The 22,545-nt window shown below is 37.0% G+C and overlaps 1 protein-coding gene across 2 annotated transcripts in view; it reads left to right on the top strand.

The window, feature by feature from the left end:
- Positions 1 to 22,545, top strand: part of LOC150087307 (uncharacterized) — a 373,218-nt gene that overhangs the window by 252,356 nt on the left and 98,317 nt on the right. For both annotated transcript variants that reach the window (XM_090371972.1, XM_090371971.1), the window contains exon 4: positions 2,396 to 2,664. In XM_090371972.1, the coding sequence (XP_090228098.1) occupies positions 2,396 to 2,664 (269 nt within the window). The remainder of the gene's footprint in view (positions 1 to 2,395; positions 2,665 to 22,545) is intronic.

The following is a 22,545-nucleotide window of genomic DNA, read 5'->3' on the forward strand; positions in this document are numbered from 1 at the left end:
TCCATCCTTCTAAAACCCTTGATGGCAGAACTGAGCGTAGCTAGACATAATGTAACAAAAGTTGCTTTTGTGTGTGCTACGTGCAGGGAGAGAGGAAATTGAACAGAAATTTAGCATTTTGATGGACAAATGTGTCATTGAAGGAATGAAATTGGGGGGGGGGAACTTGTCATGCATAGACAGTTTGAGGCTTTATTTAACAGGTACAAGGCAATGTTGAAAAAAAAAGCCATGAGTGAGGGCTGAATTTCAAAGTACCTGAAACTTTTCCAAGACAATAGGAAGGAGATTATAATAAGAACTTTTCCAGTTCAGCCCTGGAATGGCTGAAAGACTCATGGGATAGTTTTTTCCTCAGTATGGTATACTCTTGTTAACAAAGGGCTTTTTATAGAGGTGGGATACACTAAATGAGTAAAAGGGGGGGATGTAAGATTATTTGCTGATACTATTCAAGCCAGAGTTGAATACAGAATACAAGCCAGAGTTAAAAGCCAATTCAGAAAACTGATAGTTTTTTTTGGTAAGGAAGGAGCTACATGAACTATTGTTTACTGGCAGCCATAAGCAGAGGCAGAATTGATTCTTGATATGCAGTTGCCTGGGAAGCAGGAGGTGGATTAGAAGGCCTACTAAAGGTTCATAAGTGATGAACGATATGTGGACTGTGCTCAAGTTACTGAAACACATATAGGCACACATTTACTTGTTTATATATTAATGCTAGAAGTATATTAAATAAATTTGAAGTACTGGTTGTTATCAAATGCTGACATAATAGAAATGTTTGAAACATGTGCCACTCTTCAAATTCTGCACCCCCAATATGTGAATTTGATATTGGGTGAGCAGAATATGGTAAGTACAGGGTGGCCACTGAAAGACTGAAGGGCTTGAAAAAGTCATAACTTGTTCATTTTTAATCTTTTTTATTTTCTTTTTTTATAGATTATAGAGCATCCCTTGAAGATTAAAATGGCTACGTATGATGTCCAGCAACGAGTAAAACTCGTTGGGTTTTTCTATTCCAGTGAAAGATCAATTATTGAAACTCAGAGAAAATACCGGCAACATTTTAAAGTTCTACTAGCGATAACATGATTCGGAACCTAATCGCCCGGTTTGAAAGAACTGGATCAGTCGGCGATCTTCCAGGAAGCGGTCCTAAGCACACTGTGTGCACTGACGCAGGGGTGGAAGCTGTACAGCAGAGTGTCCTTGAGGATCCATCTGCCTCTGCCTGTCGTCGCTCTGCTCAACTAGGCATCGCCAGAACATCGCTTCAGAAGATTCTGAAAGGGTGGTCAGTCTTTCAGTGGCCACATTTTAATCTCCAAGGGATGCTCTATAACCTGTAAAAAAAAGAAAATAAAAAAGATTAAAAATGAACAAGTTATGACTTTTTCAAACCCTTCAGTCTTTCAGTGGCCACCCTATATAATGTGTATACATGTCTGTATTTATCTTGATGTCTGTATTTATCCTCATATATCCACTCTAACATCCAAGTGAACAGAAAGAGGAGGGGTGGGGGAGAAGAGGAAGGTCAAAAGATAAACTACAATGCATGAAGAATGAGATATGCTTCTTGATTAAGAAGCACATAGATTCTAAAATAGCCACAAGATGCCAGTGCAGTATTGTCATTGTGGTATGACAAGGACACTAGGAAAACAAAAATAACAATAGGAATATGTTATAGGTCAAATGACCGTGATTAATATAATGAACAACTATACAAGACAAATAGAGTGGACTGTAAATCAGAACACCTTATCATGGAGGATTTTAACTTTCCCAATATTCATCAGTAATGAAATATTTCTGAATAGGGTAGATGACTGATCTCTACACCAACATGTTAGACAGGTAACATGAAAAATTAGGGGCTCATATCTGGTGAGTATGGGCTTGGAAACCCAGGGTCCTGAGCTGGATATCATCATTCTTCTTTTTCTTGCTTTCTTGGTGATTCCCTTCCACTTCTCTCTCTCTCTCTCTCTCTCTCTCTCTCTCTCTCTCTCTCTCTCTCTCAGGGTAACACGGGAAGGATTTTTTTTTTTTTTTTTTTTCCCCGGCTGGTACAGCATAAGCCTCAGGCTTCCTTGCACCTTAAGGCTAATAATAATAATAATAATAATCTGCTTATCAACAGCATTATACCTTCAAGTAAAGGAACCACTAGGTTGCAGTGATCATAAGTATATCAATGTGGGATTTATTCAAATAACCATTCAGCTGTATTTCTCTCTTTTAAAAATGAAGACTAATATGAAACATCACTGATAATATCTTATCTGCAAGGAATTAAAAGCTAAAATTTAATTTGACTAAAAATAATACTTATTTAATCAATTTTTCCAAAACATATATTTTTTCTTTTCTCAAAATTCAGAATCCCATTTAGTTAACCATCAGAGCCCTGCTCAAACTAGACATATAATTGCTTGTAGAGAGCATTGTAGCCAAAGTCCTAGCCCTGTTTTAACAAGGCCAACTAGTAGTTCCAGTTCACGATCTTCATACTCTCCAGCACAAAGTCCTCTGATGGGAAGATACATGACCAATACTCCTCTGTACACCCACAGTCCTGTGATGTCTCGACATACTGCAGGCAACAGTAGCGATGGCTCTATATATTCTCCATCTGGGAGCCCTCTTCAGGTAATTTAAAACAATTATTCCATGTGATATGATTCATTCCCATGGTCCTTCCCTAAATATTGAATACTATACATGTAAGATTGATTACACCAATCTGCATGGTTTTAACGTTTGTAAACTGATAGCTGATTTTAACTCAGTTTTTTATGCTGATTTCAGAAATGTTATTCTGTCATGTACCATTTTTTCATAAATCACTTATGTTGATGTCATGTCATGAGTTGTATTATAGAATGTACTGGGTTAAGAGTAAATGCTGGGAATTTGTAAACTAAATCTTCACATGTTGGCATTTTCTTCATTTTGAGAGCTCTATGCAGCAGGGTTTATCAGTGTGAGCTCAGTTTATTTTTGAGGTTTTCATGTCAAACTTGTACTGAAAAGTGAGTAAAATGTCTTCATGTAAGTGTCTGAACAATTACTTTTTTAATTTGTCTAAAATGTCTTCACGCAAGTGTCTGGACTTATTTTGTTATATTTGTGGAAGTTATGTAGTCCTCAAGCAAAGACAAGATATTACAGAATTGTAAAAAATGTGTATTGTGCTTATTTTGGAGTGGCCAATGGGCTCTACATAAAGTTTGCTGAACCTGTGTTGAAGCATTGGGGTTGTGGAAAAAGGTTATAATGAAAGCTATGCCATTTGCAATTCCCATGATTTGACAGGAGCCTACAAACCACTGACGACTGTTACTTTTGCTTAGTTAACATCAAGGGATACAGTGCAAAGAGTAAGAATGGCATTGTATATCTAATATTCCATCTGCCATTAGACTAATCCCACATGTAGATAACCTGATGAGGGACCAAGATTTTGGGGAACTATGAATGAAAGAGAGAAACAGGCATGGATTAGCTTCAGGTCTGCTGACAACTTCTTCGGGATCAAAAAGGATCCAGACTATAAGAATATAGTTGAAAATATGTTGGCAAACTTCAAGAAGTTGGGCTGTAACATGAGTTCCAAGGTACATTTTTTACACTCCCACATTAACTACTTCTCAGAAAATCTAGGAAGTGTTTGTGAAGAACAGGGTGAGAGGTTTTACCAGGACATTAGAGAGGAAGTGAAATGTCAGTATGATAGCTGACTATTGCTGGATGCTGAAGAGGGACTATAAAGTAGAAGGATCTGCAAGAAAAATCAAAGAAATGAAAATTTTCTTTGATCAATTTTTAAAATGAGAGGTAATGATTAGTGGACTTTTTGATAGTGTTTTCAACATGTATTTAAATATAAAAGTCTGGAAAAGTAGCATTTTGTTACATTTTAGTGCACAAATTTTGTCAAAATTAATAAAAATTTGTGAAAAATCATATTTTCTTTTGTGATTTTTGAAGAAACCTGACATGATGGAAACAAATGGAAGTCATTTTTGAAATCAGCATTAGAAAAATGATTGGAAACAATCTTTTCAAAAAAAAACAACAGTGAAGTTTTATTTTTTTTTTTTTCAAAATATAGAGTAAGTGTTATCAAGTAATTTGTTCTTGTGTAATATTAAACTGAATAAACTGACAGATTTACTTCTAAGAAATTCTTAAATTTCTTTATACTTGTAAATGCTTGCAGATATATTTAGTTATTCTTGTTTTTATATAAAATATATTGAAATTAGTGATAATAATAAGCAGCAGGCAATGAAAATGTAAATGAATTATATAATAAAATTCAACCTTCTCTCTCTCTCAGAGGCAAAATTCTTATATCAGCAAACTTTTCTACATTCTGAAACATACTGTAGCAGATATAGTGAATATTTCTGCTTCTATATGTAAATGTAAGAATTTTTTAAAACTTTTACATCTTATTTCTTTCTTAAAATATGCCTATATTATTATTTGCAAAGAAAAAAAAAACTATGAACTGTAATCAGCAATAAAAGGCTTTTCCTAACAAAAATAATGCCTTGTTTATTGAGGCATATAGATTTGTTCACTTCTGCAATGCTCTTGTGGCTTAAAAATGACATTTGCTGATGTAGACAATGAAAGAATCTTTCTGTTATGATTTTTTTATTTTTTTGAAATAAGTGCAAGATAATATTGGATCCTTTTCTTAACCATCTTGATGGTCAAGAAAAGAGTCCAATATTACACTGCACTAATATATTCTAGTTTGGACCGATCTTTAATGTTCAATTTCCTGATTGTTCAAATTTTTGAAAATGGGTTAGTTAAAAAACATTTAATTTTGAGTTTTTCCAAATTTTTAAAGTTGAACGAACAAGATACGCAGCTTTGAGAACATTTGTGGCACTGAGGTGCTTTATGAGGATTATTTAACACATTTGCTGCCTTTTTTATATTTGCAATGGTCCTTTATGTGTGCCTTGAGGTGCTGGATAAAGTAGGACTGCTTTTCAGTAAACGCATTTCATCTGAGAAGAATAATCACTCTGAGTAATACTGGCATCTGTTGTTTGTATTGTTCTAACATCAATGGATGCATTTGAAAAAGATTCAGAATCTGCACCAATTGAATAGAATTCTATTTCAGTGTCAGATGGCATATTATAAAGAGGTGAATCAATGTTATCAGCTTCAACGTACTGTCTGTCCCTGTTCCTTTTCAGTCCTGATGTCCCAGGCTGTGTGTCCAATATAACAACCCTTTAGGGCTAAATTTTATAGGAAACACTTTTTACCAAAATATTATCAGTAGACACACTAAGGGTGATGTTTTGTTTTTCACAAACTAAATAAAGAACTGAAATTCAGAAAGCATAATCTTTAAAAAAAATTACCATTTCTTCTTGCAGAAATACTAAACTAGATAAATTAACTTCAATATAAGCAAATAACATGCAAATAACATGCAAAACTGTGAACCAGGGATACAGCTTTTATAGTGCTCTCTAGACAGTGTGATTGATGCTAAGCAAAATCCATCCCAGCTATAATGCAATAGCCCATGGTTCGATCAGTGTGCCAGTATTGCTCGGTTATTCATTTCATGTGCCTTTCCTTTTACAGTGCTCATTTATTGACCTCAGTTGAATGGATGCGTATGTGTATTAAGGCATAAAAATTTCAGGTTTTTTTTATTATTATTATTATTATTAGCCATACGGTGCAAGGAAGCCTGAGGCTTTTGCTGCACCAGCCAAAAAAAATTTCTGAGTTACCCTGAGAGAGAGAGAGAGAGAGAGAGAGAGAGAGTCAGAGAGAGAGAGAGTCAGAAGTAGAGGGGAATCACCAAGAAAGAGAAGAATGACGATATCCAGCTCAGGAGCCCGGGTGTACCTAGCCCAAACTCACCAGATGTGAGCCCCTGGGGAATTTTTGACTCAAGTTTGCATTTGGGCTGCTAACATGTTAAGCTGTCATATCCATATTTACAAACATTAAATATGTAATGTTTAGCATATTTAGCATCTGTAGAGCATAAAGTGCAAGGGCAGCAGAACATCTTCTCTTCTTTAAATATCTAGTTAGCCATTTTGTGCTTTTTTTGTAATGTTCTTGTTGAAAAGTTGTGCATATTTTTGATTTCTGCTTTTAATTCTTTCAGATCACATTGAGGTCTTCCATTTTTAATAACTTCATGCTTATCAAAGCTGCAGCTACATTATTGGAAATTGGTAATGTTATGTAACTATACTGACCACTCATGTGGGTGTGTTCCTTCAAACAGAATATCTAAGCTGAGCAGAGCATTAGGACAAATGCTTCTCTTTGCTTGTATTCGGTACAGTACTTCAGCAAGAAGCTCCTATTCTGAAGATATAACAAGCATAACATTCATTTGAATGTATCCATCTTAATAAAAATTTTTAAAAAGGTCAATCAGGTCTTAGCATCAGTACTATTGAAAGGAGAAACTACCAAACTGCCCAGACAGTTTTAAATATGTTAAAATACATAAACATTCAAGACAATGTTAATAAGAAGTGTATATTCATATCTGTTCAGTGAATTTCAGATTAATTTTTCTTGGTTTCCATATTGCATGCATAGTTGCACTGTGGCAATATGGAAATTAGGCAATACAATAATTCATTTACTGTACTGATGCTAAGACCTGATTGACCCCTGACAGTGTTACTATTTATTGTACTATCCAAAACTACTAAGGTCAGTGGAGTCATAGTATTAGTACAGTAAATGAAGTATTGTATTGCCTAAGTATCTCCTTCCATCTGAGATAGGCTTTTCTGGATTTGAATCCTTGCCCCGACAGGATTCAAGGCTGGACTTCTCAAATGAGTGAAAATGAGTGAAAAGCAGCAAACTCAGTATACTATCACAGAATACAATTATTGAACTGTAGCCGAGTGGTCAGGAGCATGGATGCAGTAGCACACACTCTTTGAGTAGACCGGGGTTCAAGCCCATGACTACTAAATACGATTTACATTTATATTGATTGATTTATTGTAAACTCACTGACCTGGTGGTCGTGCCGGAGTATAAACAAGAACTTTTTTTTTTTTTTTTTTAAGTTCATATGTATCGAGGCAAGTGGTGCTATTGTATCCACTATTTCACTTTATAAAAACCTTTTGTGCTATTTTATTTTAAAATGGATCTTAAATAAAAATAACTACGTCAGAGAAATAAAGATCAGTTTGACAATGAACACCTAATATTCATTAACAAAATCATAATTATTTGAAAACAGCTAGATTTAACTGTGACAAGAAAAACACAATATATACAATTATTAAAAACTAAATAAAATATACTTTTTAAGCCCTTGTCCCAATAAAATGCATCACAATTAATGCTGAGTTGAGCTCACTAGTAATCTCTCCTTATAAAATCTCTCCTTATAATCTCTCATTATTAAATTAAATTTAAGAAACCAAATTACACTTGAACTATAAAATAAATTCAGCAAAATAATTAATGCTGTATATATTTCATAGTTCATGTGTTTTTTAAATTTAATTTAAAATAATATAACCATGTTTTTATTCCCGATAATAAATTGTTAATCTCACTTCCATTTGACAACATTCTTAATGTTGGAGACCAAACACTGGTTTTAATTATTTTCATTTTTGAGGTTTCCTTCGGCACTGATAATATTTTATAACAGAAGAAACCTCCGGCATCAGGTATATGCATATTGATAAAAGTATTGCAACCACTGACTTGAACATTAAATAGTTTGATTTAAAAATAAACATACATATGCATTAAAATAAAAGAAACAATACTATTACAAACATAAAAGATATTAAAAGTGAATAAATAAAACAAAATAAAAGAAATAGGTGGTACGGTAATTAAATAAAAGCAATAAGAATAAATATACACAAAACAGCAAATAGAATAAAAATGATAAAATAATAAAATGAATAATAAAAAATAAAATAAAATGATAAAATGATGCTGCATAAGCTTGCTTTCTTGCATCAAATGCCTCTACTAATGCTAATTAGGGCTTGCATAAAACCGAGAAATTTGAAAACCGAGTTTAACCGAAGTTTCCTCTTAAAATCGATTTTCTCAGACTTAGGGAAAATAATTAAAAGCTTATAACACAGGTATTTATTTTATCTTGGGTAGATTGTACAAATCGTAATCAAATCTTTTAAACAAAATCTGTCACCTCTTATAGTAAAAAAAAAATTAAAAAATTAAAAGTGCTCCAAAAAAATAACCAGCTTGAGATTATACAAAATTACAAATTGTATTCAAATCCTTAGTTTTTATTCAATCTTCTCATATAGTAAACAAAAAAAAATAATAAGCCCTATAATAATAAATAAATAAAAATAATGTGAAAAAAAAAACAGCTTGGGGAAATTACTTTACTATTTATTGCTCAGCTTTTTTCTGAAAATGATCCTTTAAAAAGCACAGTATATTAAGCATTTTTCCTGATAGACTTGACCTTATTTTTGTGTTAAAGAGACCAGTGATCGAAAACACTCTCTCAGATTGGACACTTGTTGGTTTAATGGTCAGCAGCGCTCTATAAACTTTCTCCAGCTTTTCACTTCTACTGCTAGTTGCCTCCAAAATTTTCAATTCTTTGCTGATTTCCAATTCACTTGGATATTTTGAAGGCGCTTCAGTTAATCTCTTTATTACACTATCATACTCTCGCGTGAGTGTATCTCCAACATCGGAACTAGACGAGTCTTTGTTTTCTTCTAAAAGAACAGTTCGTTTATTTTCAGTTTCTTCATTCAACGCTAAGACTCCTTTGGAATGTTTTGCAAATAATCTCTGATAAATCTCTTCAGCATGCTTTTTCAAAACTTGCTTACTTGGAAAATCAAAATTTCTTGAACATGAATCTTCTTTCCTAAACTTTTTGGGGTTGTGTAGATAGCTCAGCAAAGCCACAGTTTGGCAATTTCGTCTTGCATTGTAACGCTGCAAAAGGCTTTGGTGAAACTTTAAAGCAAATGGGTTTTCTGCTGTATCAAGCGTAGCAAGCAGAAATTCTATTGAAGACTGCTTTAAGTAAGTCTGTATCTTCTGAGGTTATAGCCTTCAGAATCATTTCAACTGGTCGTTAAGTTTCACATAGCAATTCAAGTGTTTTCCAGTCATCGTCAGACACAGCTTCAGTTGACAGTACTGCACATAGAGCATTTGGAATGCAATTTTTCAATTTCAAAAATCTTTCAATCATATAGAATGTGCTATCCCATCTAGTCTTGCAATCTAATATAAGTTTATATTTTTTCCCATTAAATTTAGTAATATGTCATTTTTGGTAGGCGATTTTCGAAAAAGCTTGCAAAATTTTTTGACTTTGTTAATAGTTTGTGCAAATTGGCCATTGGATTGAAGAAATAAATGAGCTCATCGGTAAAGTCGGTTTGATAAAGCATGCCTTGCTGTCTTTCTTCATTGTCTTTCGGAGACTGAGAGACTGTGGCACCATAATTGATTGATTTTTCATAAAGTACATCTATAACTGACAGATGTATACAATGGGCCATACATTGTTGATGATTAGGCATAATTTGCTTGCCAAATCATCATTGCTGCTCCATCGGTGGTGCGGGCAACAATATCCTCATCCCAAGTTCAAACCAAATTCCTTCAAGAGTCCATTCACAATTTGCTCAGTTCTTCTGCTATAAAGTGAACCATTAATCTCAATAAGACCTAACGACCAATGATTGTCTTTTGAATGCACATTTATATTCATATACCTTTTATTTTGTATAGACATATATTCGTCTAGAGTCAATGAATACCATGCACCCAAAACCAATGAATTTTTGAAATGCTAAATGAGTTCTTCTTTCTTAGTTTCATAATAATTCAGAACCATATTTTTAATTCCATTCACTGAGGCTGGTGGTAATTCATTGTATTTATTTCTCTGAAGGTGAAGGCTTGGTTGTATAAACTCACTCTTGGCAATTGAATTAAAAGAAAATCCATCTAAAGCAGCTAATTTTGAAATCTCTTCTTCCATAGATTTTTTAACGATAAGTTTTCTGATGTTCTTACCATTTTTACAGGAGGTTCACTGTTATCTTGTTTAATGTTAATCTGATGCATTTTCTTTAAATGCAACATCAAAGATGACGTAGATCCTCCAGACGACTTCATTATCCTCTGACATTTCGAATTGTGCTTCATCTTTGCTTTTTCGAGCAAAATAATTCCATACATTTGTTTGTTTGTTATTCGGTTTTCAGGAGCATTAGCAACTAAGGCCATATTGCTCCGGGATATGCAGTGGTCATTCCCTGACCTTTCCGCATCCTCCGTATTTGGTGGTCACGGGCTCGAACCCTGGTCTAATCAAGAAGCGTGTGCTATGCACTGCTGCTCCTGCCCACCCGGCTACGGAGGCGCCTTCCATACATTTGATTTCATCTTAGACATATTAAGGGTAATAAATATTAATTAGTAGGAATTTATGTCACCGACAATTTTAAATAAAAATATTGAAGATAACAAAGGCACAATACTATGCGTCACTCCCGCAAGCACTGAATGAAGAGTCTAAACGAGGCAAGTTTCAAAATTTTCACGAAAGAAATTTTTTATTTATTTACTTGCAATTTTTTTTTTCCTCAATTAAATCTATTGTATTTTCAAAAATTATGTAAAAGCTAAATTTGGTGAAGCTGCTTTTTGGAGAACATTTGATCGAAAATTTAATAGGAATAAAGAAGAAAAACTTTCTACGATTGAAATTTGATGCAATATTCAGCGAATCTGTTTCTAGTGGGTAACCATCAATAAGGCGCGTTCCATAACTTGCCTGGCGAACAAGATAGATGGACGGAGAAATGTTGAGCATTTTCTTTTACGTTATCGCTCCGACTCACTCAGTCGTAAATGAGTACACCTGCATCGTGCCATAATACAGGTGGAAAGATAAAAGGTACCCCTCCTAGATTTGGGAGACTTGCCCGTGAGATTCGTACCTTAAAATAAAATTAAAAAAAACATGTTTAAAACATAAAGCAGTTGAACGATCCAGACAAACGAACAAACAAAAGAAAATGAGTGTAACAAAAAACTATATTCGAATCCGGTTTTAGAAGGTCAGTTTCGGTTTTAACAACTCAATATGAAAACCGATTTAACCGGTTTTATAAAACCGGTTTGCAAGCCCTAATGCCAATGCTAAAATGCTAATAAATGACATACAAGGAGCTTCCAAAGCATACATAGGCCTCTTTTCCAACCTAGACTGAAGCAATGACAGCCATGCCAATAAAATATTATCAAATGATAATATTTTGCTGGTAAGGTCAATAAAATATGTTGCATCATCCATATATTTGAGAAGACAGCTCTTATATTTGTGTCATTCATATTTGAAGAGTTTCTCACCTTTCTCAAGGTAGAATAAAATGAAGAATTTTCAGCTCATCACAGAGGTCCATTCTGTTTATATCAGAAAAGTAGCCATTGGTGAAATCTTGTAAATTCACACAATGATCAACTAAGCCTTCTGGTAGTTTCTCCGAATATTGTATAAAAAATTTTTAGCTGTTCAAACTGCTCTTTCAGGGAAGCATGAATGGTGTCTATTATAACAAGAGAAGGAAAAAAAAAAAAAAAAAAAAAAGAGTCTTTCTTTCAGTCTTTGCTTTACTGATTTTTCTTGATTTTTATTATCAAACATTTTTCATCTATATTTTTGCATAAATTCTTTAAAGGAAGTAAAAGTTTGGAGAGATTCTGCAACATCTTTTGCAGTATTAACAGCACCTTCAAATCTGGTGTTTTTTTACCAAGACAAACACCATGAGCAACTCTTAAGGAGAGACATTATAGACATATGTAACATTGTCTACTGTTGGATTTTGAATCAGCATACTCACAATATTTACTTGAAATAAAATGTCTTATCATATAGTAATAACTATAAATTTTAAGTCCATTAACTGATTTGCTAGGCACTATTTTGTGCCTCACACCAGACTGCCATCAGTCAGCTCAGATACTTCCATCAGCTCATTGTAAACTTCTTTTGTTTGGTAATATGACTTTCTTATCCACCAATTAATGGTGAGGGTGGAAACATACCACTCAGGGTTTTTCATTTTTGAGTATATGCTGGGAATAGGCCATAGATGAACTGTCTTCTTTATCTTCGCCTTCTTCCCATGTTTATATCGGGTCGGCATTTCCGTCGTTAATTCTTTTCCTCCCTATCCTGGGCTTCCTCTCTTCTCCATCCTCTCTCTTTTAAATCCTCTGCCACCTTGTCCTTCCATCTCAGCTTAGGTCTCCCCCTCTTCCTCTTCCCTATCACCTCCAATTTTTCACACTTCTTCCCCACATACTCCTCACTTCTTCATTCCACATTTCCAAGCCACCTCAACCTAGATTCCTGCATTTTTTTTACTCAGAGGCCCCACCTTAACCCCACCTCTGATGTAGTCATTTCTTATTCTGTCCTTCCTCGTCACACCACACATCCATCTTAGCATCCTCATCTCTGCCACTTCCATCTTCTTCTCCTAGTCCCTTGTAATTGCCCATGTCTCAGCACCGTACATCAATGCAGGTCTAATCACAGATTTATACATTCTACAATTTACCATTCTACAATTTACTTTCTTATCACACAGCACCCCACTCATCTTTCTCCAGTTCAACCATCCACATTGACTCTATGCTGTATTTCTGCACTCAATCCTCCATCCCTCTCAACGTTCAATCCCAGATACTTAAATTTCGAAACTGATGGTAGCTTTTCCGCCTGCAGTTTTATAGAACTCTCATCTTCTACTTATCCTCATGCCTCTCTCTTCCAATGCTTTCCTCCATTCTTCCAATTTCTTCTCTACCTTTCCTTGGGATGGTTCGCACAGTACGATATCATCTGCGAACAGCATACTCCATGGTGCTCTACTCTTCACTTCTCTCACCAGCATATCCATTACCAGATCAAACAGATATGGGCTAAGAGCTGATCCCTGGTGCAGTCCAACTTCTACAGAGAACCCCTCAGTCATACCTACACTACTCTTAACCTGAGTCACTGCTCCCTCGTACATTTTTCCGCCTGCAGTTTTATAGAACTCTCATCTTCTACTTATCCTCATGCCTCTCTCTTCCAATACTTTCCTCCATTCCTCCAATTTCTTCTCTACCTTTCCTTGGGATGGTTCGCACAGTACGATATCATCTGCGAATAGCATACACCATGGTGCTCTACTCTTCACTTCTCTCACCAGCATATCCATTACCAGATCAAACAGATATGGGCTAAGAGCTGATCCCTGGTGCAGTCCAACTTCTACAGAGAACCCCTCAGTCATACCTACACTACTCTTAACCTGAGTCACTGCTCCCTCGTACATTTCCTTCACAAGCCTTACGTACTTTTCTGATGCACCATTCTCCCTCATGCATCTCCATACCTCTTGTCTGGGCACTCTATCATATGCTTTTTCCAGGTCTATAAACACCATGTGCAACTCTACTTGCATCTCCCTGTATTTTTCCATCACCTGCCTTAAAGCAAAGACCGCATCTGTTGTTCCTCTTCCCGGCATGAAGAAAGAGTAATGGAAGGCATTCTTATGCCTTCCACTACTCTTTCATTCATCTCTCCATCCTCGCATAATGCTCTTGGGTTTTTTTCATTTAATAACTTCTTAAAATAGTCTTTCCACCTTTCCTTAATCTTCTCCTGGTCCTGTATAACCACCCCCCCTCATCTTTTATTTGTTTTATTGATGAGAAGTCCTTTGATGCCTTGTCTCTTGCTCTGGCTATTCTCATCAATTGCCTATCTCCATCTTTCCTTTTCAGTTCCCCATAAGCCTTGTCCACTGCCCTTGCCTTTGCTATTGCCACAGCCCTTTTTGCCTCCTTATTTGCTAATTTATATGCTTCTTTATCTTCCTGGCTACCTGTTAAATCCCATCTTTTCTTCATCTCCTTTTTTTTTTATCACCGATTTCACTTCCTCATTCCACCACCAAGCCTCCTTTCCCTCTGGCACCCCCTTTCCTGATGTTTTCTCCAACAACTCTTCTCCAACTTTCCTTATGAAACAACTATTTAACTTCCACCACTCTTGCACGTCTTCTGGTAACTTTATTCCTTTTAGCACCTTTTCCCTAAACTCCTTCCTCCAACCCTCCTCTTTCAATCTCCACAATTTCATCCATTTCTCCCTCTGTCTTGAATATTTCCTACTTTTGTCCACTGCAACCTCCCAATCGACCACAAGCAATCTATGTTGTGCAGACACACTTTTCTCCGTTTATCACCTTGCTGTTCCTCATTTCCTTTAGATGCCTCCTGCAGCACATGATATAGTCAATCTGGCTTGTCCGTTCCCCACTCGTGTATATTATCAGCTGGCTTTCTTTCTTTTCGAAGTAGGTGTTAACTATTGCCAGGTCGAATGCCATTGCATGTTCTACTATCCTCTCCCTTTCTCTATTTCTTTCCCCAATACTCCACCTTCCATATACTCTTCCTTCCTGTAGTATTCCAAAACTGTAGTATTCCAAAAAGACTTACGGAATTTGTTGATGCTATTGCTGTTTCTGATATCATCAGAGGTAGTGATATGCACAAGGTCCAAACATTGCTGTTTTATAATAGATTTTAGCTTCCCAGATATTGACTGGCACTAGTGGGTTGGTCACTCACATACTAGCAAGGCTTTAGTGGATTTATTGGATGACTGTTTTCTACAGCAGCAGCATGTTCAAGAGGTTTGTTTATTTGTTTGTTTCTTTCGGGATTTAGGCACATCGGCAACTATGGCAATAGTGTGCCAGCATGTTCAAGAGGCAACCAGAGGGAGTAATACCCTTGATCTAATTAACAGCAGTGATTATTCATACATTAAGATTCTGCAGATAAAGGAACCATTAATTAGTTGGCAGTGATCATAGTGTGCTGATGTGAGATTTACTCAGATGTAACTACCATCAGGAGTAAAGGGAAGTGTTTTGTTTTTGAAAAGGTGACTACAGTGGTTTCAGGCAGTTTTTAAATTCTATACAGTGGGACCAACTGATAATGTTACCAGCAAAAATTCTAATTGGGAAGCATTCAAGGAATTAATTTTGGAAGTAACTAGACTTTTCATACCAACTAAGAAATACTGTTCAAGGTTTAGGCCTAAATGGATATCAGATAAACTATTGAAACTCGTGGCAGAGAAGAAAATGGGCATGGGATGCATATAAATTATCAGGAGACACAGAATCCCATGATAGATACAAGCTAATCTGTTATTAAGTCACAAAGGAGCTTATGAGGGTAAAGGCAGATTACGAGAATTCTTCGGCAAAGAAAAACATCAAAGATTTCTTTACTTATGTAAACACTAGAAGGAAGGAGCCAATAACTGAGAGCAAAGTGGAGGAGAAGTTGTTGAAATTAAACATAAGGAAGGCACATGGGGCAAATGGGATCTATCCAGTTATATAAAAGAAGGCAGCAAAGGAAGTAAGCAAACCCAGGGATGGTCCTAATGGACTGGATATATGCAAATGTAACCCCAATTCACAAAGAGGGATCAAAGGGTGAGACAAGTAATTACAAACCTGTTAGTTTAAGTTCCGTCAGGGGAAAATAATGGAGTCTCTGGTTAAAGAAGCACTGCAGGATCATCTAGACAAGACTGCAGATATAGTTAAGACACAGCATGGGCTTGTTAAGGGGAAATCTTGTCTGACCAATTTGATTGGATACAATGATGTGGTCACAAAGGGACTGGATGCAAAAAATAATTTTGATATCATATACTTGAATTTTAGGGAAGCTTTTGATACTTTTGCACATGGAAGACTACTGTACAGTGGAGCAATATGGTATTAAGGGCAAGTTGCTGCTATGGATAAAGGGATGATTGAGTGGAAGAAGACAGTGATAATCAGTGGACACTGCTCTTCCTGGAAGGAATGTTATTAGTGGAGACCCTCAAGTTTCGGCCAGTTGTTGATTTCTGTATTTATCAATGGTATATCACGTTTAATGCCCATGATTTCAGACAATATGAAGGTTGTATGAGTTGTTTTAATGACAGTACACCACTGCAACAGGATCTAGAAAAGTTGAGCAGATGGGCTGAGAGGTGGCAATTGAAGTTTAACATTGACAAATGCAAAGTACTGCATATGGATTACAGTAACCCCAAACTAGTTAGCATTAGTTGAGGCATATGATGCAAGAAACCAAGCTTTATACAGCTCAGCCAAAAAAAAAAAAAAAAAAAAATTCCCATTTCACATATCCGTTCACATTAAATGTTTGTCTAGTTCAGCCTTAAATTTATTTAAGCTATGAACTTTCACAAAAACAACTAGAAGTCTGTTACAGCAATCAACTACCCACTGGCTAAAGGCAAACTTATGCACATCTATTCTACAATTCTTTCCTCAATTTGAATCTATGCCCCACATCTATTCTACAACTGTCTTTCTTCAATTTGAATTTATGCCCCCTCAGATTCTTAATCTGAGCAAGTGGAAGTATCCCATCAGCATTGAGCCTGCTCAAACCATTCAGGGCCTTATACACCTCAATAAGATCACCTCACAGGTGCCTAGTCTCCAGATGCTGCAATTTGCAGAACTTAAGCCGTTATCATAAGAACACCCCTTTGTTCTTGTCACCAATATTGTTGCCCTTCTCTGTGCTCACTCAAGCATTTCTACATCCTTCCTTCCTTACAGGTCTGGAATGCTCATTTTAGGAAGGATGCATCTCTACATCCTTCCTAAAATGAGCATTCCAGACCTGTAAAAAATATGAGCGGTACTCAAGGTGTGGCCTGACCATTGCATTATACAAAGGGATAATCACCTCCTTGTCTCTGCTAGGAAAATTCCTATATATCACTGACAAAACTCCATGACCTACTCTGGCAGCCTGCCTGCACTGCTGAGAGAACTTCATATCCGACTGCACAATTACCCCCCAAGTATTTTTCATTCTCCACCTCCCTGAGTGTAGTACCACACACTTGGTACATTTCTCTTAGGTTACTGCTACCCTTAAGCAGTACTTTGCATTTGTCAATATTCAACTTCAGTTGCCACCTATCAGCCAATTTACCTAACTTTTCTAGATCTTGTTGCAGCAGCATAGTCTTTACTATCATTAACAACCCTGCCAACCTTTGTATCATCTGCAAACTTGGACATCAAGCCTGATATACCTTCAACAATATCATTAATAAATACTCAAAACAAAACAACAAAGGGGTGCAAAGTGTGACACTTTGTGTCACACTTTGCATCCCCTTTGTGAACCTTTGTATCATCTGCAAACTTGGACCTTAAGCCTGTTATACCTTCAACGATATCATTAATAAATACACAAAACAACAGTGTGCCCAGTACTGAACCCTGGGGTACTCCACTAATAACATTATTCCATGTAGAGCATAGTCCATTGATTACCACTCTCTGCCCTCTCCCACTCATCCATTCCTTTATCCATTGCAGTAACTTGCCCTTAATGCCATGCCACTCCAGTTTGTACAGCAGTCTTCCACGTGCAGTAGTATCAAGAGCTTTCCTGAAATCCAAGTATATGATATCAAAATTATTTTTTGTATCCATTTCTTCTGTGACCACATCGTATTATCCAATCAAATTAGTCAGACAAGACTTCCCCTTAACAAACCCATGCTGTGTCTGAACTATTACTGCAGTTTTGTCTAAGTGATCCTGTATCACTTCTTTAACCAGTGACTCCATTATTTTCCCCGGAACAGAAGTTAAACTAACAGGTCTGTAATTTTTTGTGTCACACTTTGCACTCCCTTTGTGAATTGGGGATACGTTTGCACATCTCCAGTCCATGGGGAGCTCCCCTGAATCTAAGGATGCTCTCATAATTATGGCTAATGGTTTGCTTACTTCCTTTGCTGCCTCCTTCATATAACTGAATAGATTCCACTGCGCCAGGTGCCTTTTTTATGTTTAACTTCAACAATTTATCCTCCACTTTGCTCTCAATTATAACAAAATAACTTAGCTCTCTGTTAGAGTTTGATAAATTTCTGGCATTCCCCTCCATGAATAACTTCTCATGTGTGAATGTAGATGCAAATACTCATTCAGTTTATCATCTACTTGAGCTGGACCATCAATAGTCAAACTATCTATGTTAAGTGGACCAATCTGATTCATCCCCTTCCTTTTAGAGTTTACATAAGTAAAGAACTCTTTGCTTTCCATCCTTTGCCAAAGATTTCTCGTCATCTGCCTTTGCTGCCTATACTCCTTTGTGACTTGGATGAACTAATGAGACTCGTGACAGAGAAGAAAAATGCAAGGGATGCATATAAATTATCAAGCGACTCAGAAGCCTATGGCAGATATAAGCTATTCTGTAATCAGGTCACAAAGGAGGTTAGGCAGGCGAAGGCAGATTACGAGAAATCTTTGGCAAAAGATGCTAAGAGAAACGGTTAGAGTTTATATGAGTAAAGGAGTTCTTTACTTATATAAACTCTAAAAGGAAGGGAATGAATCTGATTGGGCCACTTGATATCGATGGTTCGACTGTTGATGATCCTGCTCAGATAGCAAACAAACTAAATGAGTATTTTGCATCTACATTCACACATGAGGAGTTATTAAAGTTTGAAAATGGCAGAAGGTTATCAAATCGTAGCAGGGTGCTTAGTGATTTTGTAATAACTGAGAGCAAAGTGGAGAAGAAATTGTTGAAGTTAAACATAAGAAAGGCACTTGGGGTGGATGGGATCTCTCCAGTTATATTAAAGGAGGCAGCAAAGCAACTAAGCAAACCCTTAGCCATAATTATGAGAGCATCCTTGGACTCAGGGGAGGTTCCCACGGACTGGAGATGTGCAAATGTATCCCCAATTCACAAAGGGGGATCGAAGGGTGACACGAGTAATTACAGACCAGTTAGTTTAACTTCTGTTCCGGGTAAAATAATGGAGTCACTGGTTAAAGATGCATTGCAGGATCACGCAGACAAGACTGCAGCAATAATTCACACACAGCATGGGTTTGTTAAGGGAAAGTCTTGTCTGAAAAATTTGATAGGATATTATGATGTGGTTACAAAGGAACTCGATGCAAAAATAATTTTGATATATATTTGGATTTCAGGAAAGCTTCTGACACTGTTGCGCATGGAAGACTGGCCCCGGGTGCCAAGCGTTTCCGTGGCCAAGCGATTCTTGCGAGTTTATAAAGCGTTTTTCCTCCAAGTGACAGAGTTTTCCTTGTTTTTCTCTTAGAATTAAAATTTTCTGTTAAGTAGCTCTACTTACTTAAAAACACTAAGAAGAGAGCCCAGAAGAAGGCAAGTACCTTTTTCTTTAATTTAACTAGCCGTACTAACTTACTAACTCTACGCTTGGCCACCAAGCGGCACTGCTCCTGCCTCCCCGTGGCGGGGCCGGTAACCTGGGTGGTAAAGGCAAACCCCCAGGGCAAAAAGGAGCAAGCATGGATAAAAATCATTATCCAAACTTAGAGCCTTTGAGCTCAAGAGCGGAAGATTCCAACCCTGACCATGACTCAAGTCAACCTAAAAGACTGCGAAGAGAAGCAGAATGTCATGACGATTGCCCAAACTTCCTGGTGATTCATTCCCTGTCCGCCCAACCTGTGGGTAAGTTGTCACCATTCTTAATTCAGAAAATCTTGGACTCAATTGCAGGATCACCAAAAATGGTTAAAAGACTGCAATCCGGAGACCTTCTGATAGAAACAGCCACCTCTAAACATTCTGAGCGGCTGTTAAAAACAACAACATTTGGTGGGTTGACAGTAGAAATTACTCCCCACAAAACTCTAAATTCATCAAAAGGTGTCATCAGCGAGTGGGACCTAATTACAGTCTCCGAAGAAGAACTACTCCAAGAACTCAGCAGTCAGAAAGTAGTAAATGTAAAACGGATCATGACAAAAAAAGATGGAAATCTTACTCCAACAAGATCCATCATTCTGACATTTAGCACTCCAGACTTACCATCCTGTATTAAAGCTGGTTATTTAAACTGCCGGATTCGACCATACATCCCGAATCCTGTTCGTTGCTTTAAATGTCAGAAATACGGCCATTCCCAGCAGGCTTGTCGCGGGGAAGCCACATGTCCCATCTGTGGCTCTAAAGATCACACCCAAGCGGATTGTTCAGTCAAAACTCCTGTTTGTCCAAACTGCAAAGGAAGCCATCCAGCCTTTTCCAAAACTTGTGAGCTATGGATAACAGGAAAGAAAATACAAAAATACAAAATTGAAAATAAAGTCACGTTTCCTGAGGCACGTAGACAAGTTATGTCGACCATGCCTAGTGGTCGTTCTTATGCAGCTCGAACTAGAAACTTTGTTTCTACTGCAGCTCAAACGGATGTATCAGTTCCGCCTAACACCTCTCTAGCGAATTGGCTTAAAGTTACACTTTCAACCTCTAAAAAAGATAATCCTCCAAAAAAAACTAGCGAAGCCACAAATACTCCAATCAGTATCCCTACTCATACCCCATTGGTCTCGATTGAAAAAGAACAATTAAAATCTCACTCAGTCTCAAAAAAAATGGAAGCGCCTACCAATAATATGGATGTAGATGAGCTGCTACGTAATGAGGAGCCCATTCTAGAACTCCATGCAGATGACACCATGGATCTTGGACGCCCCACATTCCCAAAAAAAGACCGGAAAAAATGTCCCACGAACAAAAAACAGTCAGACGAATCATCCTCAGCCAAAGCTAAATAATGTATAACATCATACAATGGAACTGCAGAGGACTAAGTAGTCATTCTGATGACTTAAGGGATTTACTAGCTCAATTCAATCCCATAGGTGTATGCCTACAGGAAACTTTCTTGTCACCCCAAATTTCACCAAAATTCTCAAATTATGTGATATATAGACGAGACAGGAGTTCAAACTCTGCTGCTCGTGGCGGAGTAGCTATTCTTGTTAACTCTGACATTCCATCCAGGCCGATCCAATTGAGAACCACTCTAGAAGTTGTCGCAGCTCGTATTGCAGTTGGTATTTCAATTACCATTGTTTCCATCTACATTTCACCCTCTCTACCACTTCCTCATTCAGAACTTGACAGCCTGATTTCACAACTCCCAACTCCAATTTGTCTCTTTGGTGACTTTAATGGACATCATCCATTGTGGGGGTCTGCTACAATGGATAGAAGAGGCAAATTGGTGGAGGAATTCATGAACAATAATGGTCTTAATTTACTAAATTCTGGATCTCCTACTTACATACACCTAGCAACAGGATCTGTTTCTGCCATCGACTTATCAATTTGTTCACCCTCTGTCTTTCCAATCATGACATGGTCAGTATTAACTGATCCCTTTAACAGTGATCACTTTCCAATTATTTGCTCACTACAAACAAGAGTAACTCCGAATCCTGTTCAACGATCCAACTGGCAGTTTAAAAAGGCAAATTGGGAAGGATATTCTGCCCAAATACTCTTAGACAGATGTTATGTTCAAAGACAACATATTGATGAAGTAAATACTTATATAACCAATCAGATTCTCACTGCAGCTAATGCTTCCATTCCAAAATCCACGCCTTATCACAAACACAGAAATAATTGGTGGAATACAGATTGTTTAATTGCCAAACAGGAAAAAAACCGTGCTTGGAATAATTTCCGCAAGTATCCCACCACTAGTAACCTAATTTCTTATAAAAGACTCAAAGCGAAAGCTAGACAAGTTAGGCGGAAAGCGAAACGGGATTCATGGATTGCTTTTGCCTCAACCATTACCAAAGACACGGATACACGGGTCATCTGGAAAAGAATACAGGCATTAAATGGCAAATTTTCTCGGCTGCCCTCTCCGATACTTCATTGGAGAGGGAAAGACATTTCTACTCCTGAAGAAGTTGCAAATGCATTAGCAGAATCATTTGCAAAAATCTCAGCTTCTGCCACCTATGCGTCTGCCTTTCAGAACATCAAAGCAGGTGCAGAACGGTATAAAATCAACTTCTTCACGCGCCGCTCACTGTCGTACAACCAACCATTTACATTAATAGAACTGCAAGAATCATTAAACAGATCTTCCAATAGCGCTGCAGGACCAGATGGAGTTCACTACGTTATGCTAAAGCATTTACTTGATGAAGACTTGAGAACTCTATTAATTTTTTATAATCGGATCTTCACTGAAAATGCCTATCCTTCTTCATGGCGCCATTCGTTCGTTATCGCCTTACCAAAACCAGGAAAAGATCCTTCCTGTGTTGAAAATTACAGGCCAATATCTCTTACGAGCTGCATGGGAAAAATTTTCGAAAGGATGGTTCATACTAGACTCACCTACATCCTGGAGTCAGAGAATCTTCTTCCAGAACAACAATATGGCTTTCGGAAAAACAGATCAACACTGGACGTGCTTATCAAAGCTGAATCTCATATCCGCAATGCCTTTGTCATGAAACAACATCTAGTCATGGTCAATTTAGATCTTGAAAAGGCATTTGA

Source organism: Mastigoproctus giganteus, chromosome 4 (genome assembly GCF_048544385.1).
Source record: "Mastigoproctus giganteus isolate SK-2022 chromosome 4, ASM4854438v1, whole genome shotgun sequence".
In the NCBI taxonomy this organism is placed as follows: domain Eukaryota; kingdom Metazoa; phylum Arthropoda; class Arachnida; order Uropygi; family Thelyphonidae; genus Mastigoproctus; species Mastigoproctus giganteus.